Source organism: Salvelinus sp. IW2-2015, unplaced genomic scaffold (assembly GCF_002910315.2).
Source record: "Salvelinus sp. IW2-2015 unplaced genomic scaffold, ASM291031v2 Un_scaffold5287, whole genome shotgun sequence".
NCBI classification, from domain to species: domain Eukaryota; kingdom Metazoa; phylum Chordata; class Actinopteri; order Salmoniformes; family Salmonidae; genus Salvelinus; species Salvelinus sp. IW2-2015.
This window is the reverse complement of record NW_019946552.1, coordinates 20442-29754: the sequence shown is the minus strand read 5'-3', so window position 1 is coordinate 29754 and position 9313 is coordinate 20442. Positions and strand designations below refer to the sequence as shown.

The following is a 9313-nucleotide window of genomic DNA, read 5'->3' as shown; positions in this document are numbered from 1 at the left end:
ACTACATGCAACCTACTACCTACAGTAGGAAAACGATTTCTGATTAATAATATCACACCTGTTATCACACATGGTACGACCCCAATAATTGTTACAATTACAATAAAAATAACACTTTTATATTACATATTTAACATATAATGCATGGTAGGCCTCGTTATAATGGGTGGGCCTCTATGAATGCATGACGAGCCTCGTTATGAATGCATGGCGGCCTCGTTTCGCTGGAGCAGTGTAAAATAAGCTTCTGTCAATGACCCAGCCTTAACGAATTTCGTTTATTTCCATATTGAATGTGATTGTCCAACATCACACTGTATTTATTGTGTAGAGTGCCTCTTTCCTCTGCTGTGGTGCTGCATTGCACGTCAGCGATGTTTTCTCGGTAGCTGTCCAGGTCCTGAAATCAAATCATGTGAGTTGTGCTTGGACACCAGCCTGATCTCCAGCTCCTTCCACCTCTGGAAACTATCTGGGTGGTCATGTGACTTCTCATGAGAGGCTGAGGAGGTGACACTGATCTTCCAGTCCCTGGTTCCATCCCTGACCAGCCGCAGATTTGCACACGTGTGAAAAAGTTTGCAGCAAAAACAGAAGGCTGCATCGTTTTGCTTGGAATAGACAAGCCTTGGTCTCTCCACTCTCTGCCCGTTCGCAGTCCTCCTATTTGTATTAGCCACCGAAAACGTTCGTTTGCCCCTCATCTCTTGGTAAATTCCCCTCCTTATCCTGATGTGGCCCAGCCTGCACTACATATCCCCGTAAAGATCATTCATATATTTTGGCACACTCACCGGGATCTTTTTATGATTTTGTCTGGGAGTCGGATTGAGCAGCAGCACACCACTGTCACCGGGGACGGGGAGCAACGAATCTGAGTCTGGATCCAAGATAGTAGGGTCTTCCCGGCATTGTTTGGAGGTGTAGCTAGGCCTGGTGCGACCACCTGTTCTTGTCCAGCCAGAGAGCTGTTTCATCATCGTGGAAGTGCATGGCCCGGACTCCTCCGGTTTGTCCTCTTCGCTGCTAGAATCAGCTAACGGGGGTCGTCGTCCTCGGCGAATGAATGTCCTGTCCTTCGTAGGCTTGTAATTCCTCCACACCGGCTGATGGACATTGCGGCACACCTGATACATTTCACCAGAGAATTTCTTTGGTTTAGAGATGTGCCCCTTTTCTCATCTAGTTAAAAATATATATTCGCTTCCTGATATTTTTTGTCTATTAGACATGGTAGCAAATTATTTGAAAATCTCTATAGATTACTTGTATCTAAAGTTATAGTCCACTAGTTGTAGCTAGCTAACGTTAACAGGTTTAGGTTAGGTTTACTGCCTTAATCACTAACGTTAACAGGTTAGGTTAGGCTACTGTCTTAATCACTAACGTTAACAGGTTAGGTTAGGCTACTGTCTTAATCACTAACGTTAACAGGTTAGGTTAGGTTACTGTCTTAATCACTAACGATAACAGGTTGGTTAGGCTACTGTCTTAATCTACTAACGTTAACAGTTAGGCTACTGTCTTAATCACTAACGTTAACAGTTAGGCTACTGTCTAATCACTAACTTTAACAGGTTCATTAGGTTACTGTCTTAATCACTAACGTTAACAGGTTAGGTTAGGCTACTGTCTTAATCACTACGTTAACAGGTTAGTTAGGCTACTGTCTTAATCACTAACGTTAACAGGTTAGGTTAGGTTACTGTCTTAATCACTAACGTTAACAGGTTAGTGTAGGCTACTGTCTTAATCACTAACGTTAAATCACGACGTTTAGTTAGGCTACTGTTCTTAATCACTAACGTTAACAGGTTAGGTTAGGCTACTGTCTTAATCACTAACGTTACAGGTTAGGTTAGGCTACTGTCTTAATCACTAACGTTAACAGGTTAGGTTAGGCTACTGTCCTTAATCACTAACGTTAACAGGTTAGGTTAGGCTACTGTCTTAATCACTAACGTTAACAAGGTTTAGGTTAGGGCTACTGTCTTAATCACTAACGTTCACAGGTTAGGTTAGAGCTACTGTCTTAATCACTAACGTAACAGGTTGGTTAGGCTACTGTCTTAATCACTAACGTTAAACAGGTTAGGTTAGGCCTACTGTCTTAATCACTAACGTTAACAGGTTAGGTTAGGCTACTGTCTTAATCACTAACTTAACAGGTTAGGTAGGCTACTGTCTTATTCACTAACGTTAACAGGTTTAGGTAGGCTACTGAGTCTTAATCCACGTAACGTTAACAGGTTAGGTTAGGCTACTTTGCTTAATCACTAACGTTAACAGGTTAGGTTAGGCTACTGCCTTAATCACTAACGTTAACCAGGTTAGCGTGTAGGCTACTGTCTTAATCACTAACGTTAACATAGGTTAGCTACTGTCTTAATCACTAACGTTAACAGGGTTTAGGCTACTGTCTTTCACTAACGTTAACAGGTAGGTTAGGCTACTGTCTTAATCACTAACGTTACAGGTTAGGCTACTGTCTTGAATCACTAACGTAACAGTTTAGGCTACTGTCTTAATCACTAACGTTAACAGGTTAGGCTACTGTCTTAATCACTAACGTTAACAGTTCAGGCTATTTAGCTGTCTTAATCACTAACGTTAACAGGTTAGGCTACTGTCTTAATCACTAACGTAAACCAGTTAGGTTAGGCTACTGCCTTAATCAACTAACGTTAACAAGGTTAGGCTACTGTCTTAATCACTAACGTTAACAGGTTAGGTTAGGCTACTGTCTTAATCAACTCGTTAAACAGGTTAGGTTAGGTTACTGCTAATCACTAACGTTAACAGGTTAGGCTACTGTCTTAATCACTAACGGTTAACAGGTAGGTTAGGCTACTGTCTTATCACTACGTTACAGGTCTAGCTACTGTCTTAATCACTAACGTTAACAGGTTAGGTTAGGCTACTGTCTTAATCACTAACGTTAACAGGTTAGGTTAGGTTACTGTCTTAATCACTAACGTTAACAGGTTAGGTTAGGTTACTGTCTTAATCACTAACGTTAACAGGTTAGGCTACTGTCCTTATCACATAACGTAACAGCTTAGGCTACTGTCTTAATCACTAACTGTTAACAGGTTAGGTAGGTTACCTGTCTTAATCACTAACGTTAACAGTTAGGTTTAGGCTACTGTCTTCGAATCACTAACGTTAAAGGTTAGGGTTAGGTTACTGTCTTAATGCACTAACTTAACAGATTGAGGCTAACTAGTCTTACATGCACTATACGTTAAAGGTTAGGCTATGTGTTAATCACTAACGTTACACAGGTTATAGGGTTAGGGCATACTGTCTTAATCACTAACATTAACAGGTTAGTAGGCTACTGCCTTAATCACTAACGTTACAGGTTAGGTTAGGCTACTGTTCTAAATCACTAACGTTAACAGGTTGGTTAGGTTACTGTCTTAATCACGAACGTTAACAGTAGTTAGCGACTGTTCTTTAATCACTAACGTTAACAGGTTAGGTTAGGCTACTGCTTAATCACAACGTTAACAGGTTAGGTTATAGGCTACTGTCTTAATCACTAACGTTAACAGGTAGGTTAGGCTACTGTCTTAATCACTAAACGTTAACAGGTTAGGTTTAGGCTTACTGTCTTAGATCACTAACGTTAACAGGTTAGGTTACGCTTACTGTCTTTAATCACTAACCGTAACAGGTTAGTTAGGTTACTGTCTTAATCCACTAACAAGTTATCAGGTTAGGTAGGCTTACTGTCTAATCACTAACGTTAACAGGTTAGTTAGGCACTGTCTTTAATCACTAACGTTAACAGTTAGGTTAGGCTACTGTCTTAATCACTAACGTTAACAGTTAGGCTACTGTCTTAATCACTAACGTTAACAGGTTAGTTAGGCTACTGTCTTAATCACTAACGTTAACAGGTTAGGTAGGCTACTGTCTTAATCACTAACGTTAACCAGGTTAGTTAGGGGCATACTGTTCTTAATCACTAACATTAACAGGTAGGTTAGGCTACTGTCTTAATCCCACTAACGTTAACAGGTTAGTTAGGCTACTGTCTAATCACTAACGTTAACAGGTTAGGTTAGGCTACTGTCTTAATCACTAACGTAACAGTTAAGGTTAGGCTACTGTCTTAATCACTAACGTTAACAGGTTAGTTAGGCTACTGCCTTAATCACTACGTTAACAGGTTAGGTTAGGCTACTGTCTTAATCACTAACGTTAACAGGTTAGGTAGGCTACGCGCTTAATCACTAACATTAACAGGTTAGGTTAGGCTACTGTCTTAATCACTAACGTGTAACAGGTGTAGGTTAGGCTACTGTCTTAATCACTAACGTTAACAGGTTATGTTAAGGCTACTGTCTTAATCACTAACGTTAACAGGTTAGGTTAGGCTACTGTCTTAAATCACTAACGTTAACAGGTTAGGTTAGGCTTACTGCTTAATCACTAACGTTAACAGGTTAGTAGTACTGCCTTAATCACTAACGTTAAACAAGTTAGGTTAGGTTACTGCCTTAATCACTAACTAGTTAACAGGTTTAGGTTAGGTTACTGCCTTAATCACTAACGTTAACAGGTTAGGTTAGGCTACTGTCTTAATCACTAACGTTAACAGGTTTAAGGGTTAATGCCACATGGTCAAGGTTAGGCTTGCACAGATCGGTAAATTGTGCTTCTAACACTATGTTCTCTCGCTACTTTTTTTCACGGTCGCTGCGCTCAGACCGAGCGAGCTACGGTCTAGCGGGGCATCTCATTGAACTCGGCACGGCCTGGAGATTATGGTAATGCCATTCCAGGCTCTGTGTGTCTTTAAAGCACCGCACTGTGTCACTCCATCCTTGCTGTGTGTGTGTGTGTGTGTGTGAGAGCTTTTCTTTGACATCTGTTTGGAGAAATGCCAGGAGAATGCGACCTGCCCGAATGCATCGTGCCAAATAAAGTTTGGTGGAGGAGGAATAATGGTCTGGGGCTGTTTTTCATGGTTCAGGCCCCTTAATTCCAGTGAAGGCAAATCTTAACACTACTACATACAATGACATTCTAGACGATTCTGTGCTTCCAACTTTGTGGCAACAGTTTGGGGAAGGCCCTTTCGTGTTTCAGCATGACAATCCCCCGTGCAGGTTTATACATACATGGTTTGTCGAGATTGGTGTGGAAGAACATGACTGGCCTGCACAGAGCCCTGACCTCAACCCCATCGAATACTTTTGGGATGAATTGGAACACCAACTACGAGCCAGGCCTAATTGCCTAAAATCAATGCCCGACCTCACTAATGCTGTTGTAGCTGAATGGAAGCACGTCCCCCACAGCAAGGTTCTGACATCTAGTGCAAGGCCTCCCCAGAAGACTGGAGGCAGTTTTAACAGGGGGGGACCAACTCCATGATTTTGGAATGAGATGTTTGATGAGCAGGTGACCACATACTTTGTCATGTGGTGTGTTTTAGTTATAAAATTAACTAGTTAGCAAATTATAGGCTGAACATTTACTTACCCCACTAAAGTTATTAATTTCCCTTCTTGGATGTCCTGTTCACAGAGCACAAGAGGGGCAATATGTGAAATCAACCATTCTAGCTAGCTAATACTGTACTGACCATGTTCCATGTTCAGGCAGTTTCCTTCCCTGCCTCCAAATCGGGTATGAACATGATACCCTGAACATGAATAGATCAAGTCTGGCCCTAAAAAGATCAAGATGGCATCAACATGTAACGAACCAGGGAGATATGAATCATCAAGTCATCCTACAACTTCTAATACATTTACTCATGTAAAGATGGAAGGAGCATTACTTTATTTTACAGGATGATATAATGCTATGAAGAAGCAATGGAATGATTTTAGTTGAAATGTGAAGTGTAGACTCAGTAAAGGGGTCTTTCATCCCTCTTGGCCTGGACAATTCTTCAGCCTCAGAGTAGCATGTTCTGATTGTGGACTCTCTTGAAACTTCGTGTATGTATATTGGAATGACATTTCGATTTTCTATGGAGGACCACAGCTTTGCCATAATTACAATTAAATTTAGAAGAGATGTCCATTGACAGAAGAAAAAGGACACAGACAGAAGAAGAGAGATCAGTGGACACAGAAAGACACAGGAACGAGGAGTGTCTTGATTCTGGAATATCAGTGGAGCATCTGGTAAAGAAAGTATAAAGGATCCAAGGTAGGGAAGCAAGAGTAGTGATGTGTGGAGTTTAAAGTGGTGATGGTGTTGGATGAGACCACAGGGCCTCACTACACTGGGGAACAGTTGAATTCAGCAGTTCCTGGTGGAGTCTCAGTACCCTTGGATCTCTGCTCCTTGAACTGTTCAACACACCAACAGTACCTACCAGTAAAGACATGCTTAATAAACCTAGTTAACATATACAATATTACACAAAATACATTTACTGTTACACAGTAAAATTGAATTGTTCACGTTAAACTGAATTGGAGCATTTTTAGTGTGTGATGTGTGTGTGTGTGTGTGCTGGTGTGTGTGTAACCTTTAGGAGCCGGAAACATTGATCAGTGGTGTATGTCCAGCGGCGTACAGTGGGATGAAGGCTCCAATTAGGGCCATTTATCACAGCATCTCTAGCACCTCACATGGGGTCTTGGGTCGTATCGTAGCATCTGATACAGGGAACATACATTGTAATGTGGACATAAACATAACAATGATGGATATAACATTCGGACTCATGGACTGCATCCTATAGGACCCTGTTCCCCTTTGGGCCCTTGGTCAGAGGACTGCATCCTATATGGGACCCTGTTCCCCTTTGGCCGCTGGTCAGGAGGACTGCATTCCTATATGGGACCCTGTTCCCTATTGGCCCTGGTCAGGGACTGCAATCCCAATATGGGACCCTGTTCCCCTATTGGCCCTGGTTCAGAAGACTGCATCCTTTTATGGGGCCCTGTTTCCCCTTTGGCTTCTGGTCAGGGAGGACTGCATCCTATGGGGACCCTGTTCCCCTTTTGGCCTTTCCAGGAGACTGCATTCCTATATGGACCCTGTTGCCCTTTGGCACCTGAGTCAGAGACTGCATTGCCTATATGGGGACCCTGTTCCCCTATTTGCCCTGGTCAGGGAACTGGCATTTCCTATATGAACCCTGTTCCCCTTTGGGCCCTGGTCAGGAGACTACATTCCGTATATGGGACCCCTGTGTTCCCCCTTTGGGCCCTGGTCAGGACCTTGCATCCTATATGGGACCCTGTTCCCCTTTGGGCCCTGCGTCAGGAGACTGCATCCATATATGGGACCCTCTGTTCGCCCTTTGGGCCCTGTCAGGAGACTGCATCCCAAGTATGGGACCTGTTCCTCTTGGGCCCTGGTCAGGAGACTGCATCCTATATGGGGACCCTGTTTCCCTTTGGCACTGGTCAGGAGACTGCATCTCTATATGGGACCCTGTTCCCCCTATTGGCCCTGGTCAGGAGACTGCATCCATATATGGGACCCTGGTCCCCTTTGGGCCCTGGTCAGGAGACTAACCTATATGGGACCTTCCCCTTTGGGCCCTGTCAGGACACTGCATCCTATAGGGGACCCTGTTCCCCCTTTGGGCCCTGGTCAGGAGACTGCATCCTAATGACCCTGTCCCTTTGGGCCTGCAGTGCAGGAGACTGCGTTCCAATATGGGACCCTGTTCCTCTTTGGGCCCCTGGTCAGGAAGACTGCATCCTATATGGACCTTGTTCCCCGAAGGGCCTGGTCCGGAGACAGCAATCATATGGGACCCTGTTCCCCTTTTGGGCCCTGGTCAGGAGACTGAATCCTATATGGACCTTGTTCCCCGAAGGCCCGTGGTCAGGAGACAGCAACTTATGGGACCCTGTTCCCCTATTGGCCCTGGTCAGGAGACTGCATCTCTCTATGCACCTTGTTCCCTTTGGCCCTGGTCAGGAGACAGCATCCTTTAGGGAGCCCTGTTCCCCTTTGGGCCCTGTCAGTAGACTGCATTCCTATATGGGACCCTGTTCCTCTTGGGCCCTGTCAGGAGACTGCATCAATTTGGACCCTGGTTCCCCTATTGGCCGCTGGTCAGGAACTGCATCCTTTATGGGGACCCTTGTTCCCCTTTGGGCCCTGGTCAGGAGACTGCATCCTATATGGGACCCTGTCCCTATTGGCCCTGGTGTTCATGGAGGACTGCATCCTATATGGGACCTGTTCCCCTTTGGCCTGGTCAGGGACTGCATCTATGGGACCCTGTTCCCTTATTGGCCCTGGTCAGGAGACTGCATCCTATATGGGACCCTGTTCCCCTTGGGTCCTGGTCAGGAGGGACTGCATCCTATATGGGACCCTGTTCCCCTTGGGCCCGCTGGCAGGAGAGACAGGCTGTCCTGTAAGCTATGGGACCCTGTTCCCCTATTGGCCGCTGGTCAGGAGACTGCATCCTATATGGGACCCTGTTCCCCTTTGGGCCCTGGTCAGGGGAGACTGCAATCCTATATGGGACCCTGTTCCCCTTTGGGCCTGGTCAGGAGACTGCATCCTATATGGGACCTGTTCCCCTTGAAGGGCCCTTGGTCAGGAGACAGCAATCCTATATGGGACCCTGTTCCCCTTTGGCCGTGTCAGGAGACTGCTTTCTATGGGAGCCTGTTCCCTTTGGGGCCCTGGTCAGGAGACAGCATCCTATTAGGGAACCTGTTCCCCTTTTGGCCCTGGTCTAATAGACTGGTCCTATATGGGACCCTGTTCCCTTTGGGCCCTGGTCAGGAGACGTGCATCCTATTATGGGACCCTGTTCCCTCTTGGGCCCTGGTCAGGAGACGCATCCTATATGGGACCCTGTTCCCCTTTGGGCCCTGGTCAGGAGGACTGCATCCTATATGGGACCCTGTTCCCCTTTGGGCCCTGGTCAGGAGACTGCATCCTATATGGGACCCTGTCCTTTGGGCCCTTGCGTCGAGGAGAACGCACCTTATTATGGGATCCTGTTCCCCTGGTGGCCGCTGTCATGAGACTGCATCTAGTTGGGATCCTCTGTTCCCCTGTGGGCCTGGTCAGGAGACTGTGCATTCCCATATATCTGGACTCCTGGTTTGCCGCAATAGTGTCCCTGGGTAGGGACTTGCAACTAATGTGGGAACGCCTGGTTCCTCCTTTGGCCCTGGTACAGGAGGACTGTCATCCTCAGTATGGGACCCTGGTTCCCCTTTGAGCCGTGTCAGGAGACGATCCTATTAGGGAGCGCCTGTGTCCTCCTATGCGGCTGTCAGGAGACTGCCATCCCATATGGGTGTACTTGTTCCCCGAAAGTGCCCCTGGTTCAGGATACAGCTCAATCTATATGGGACGC

The 9313-nt window shown here is 45.5% G+C and overlaps 1 protein-coding gene across 1 annotated transcript in view; it reads right to left on the bottom strand.

Annotated features, from left to right (window-relative positions):
* Window positions 1-6553: 6553 nt before the first annotated feature.
* The window catches only part of LOC139026625 (equistatin-like), a 13524-nt gene continuing 10764 nt past the window's right edge, over window positions 6554-9313 (bottom strand). Inside the window, exon 4 of the mRNA XM_070441956.1 lies at window positions 6554-6629. Coding sequence (XP_070298057.1) covers window positions 6580-6629 — 50 coding nt within the window. The 3' untranslated portion in view covers window positions 6554-6579. The remainder of the gene's footprint in view (window positions 6630-9313) is intronic.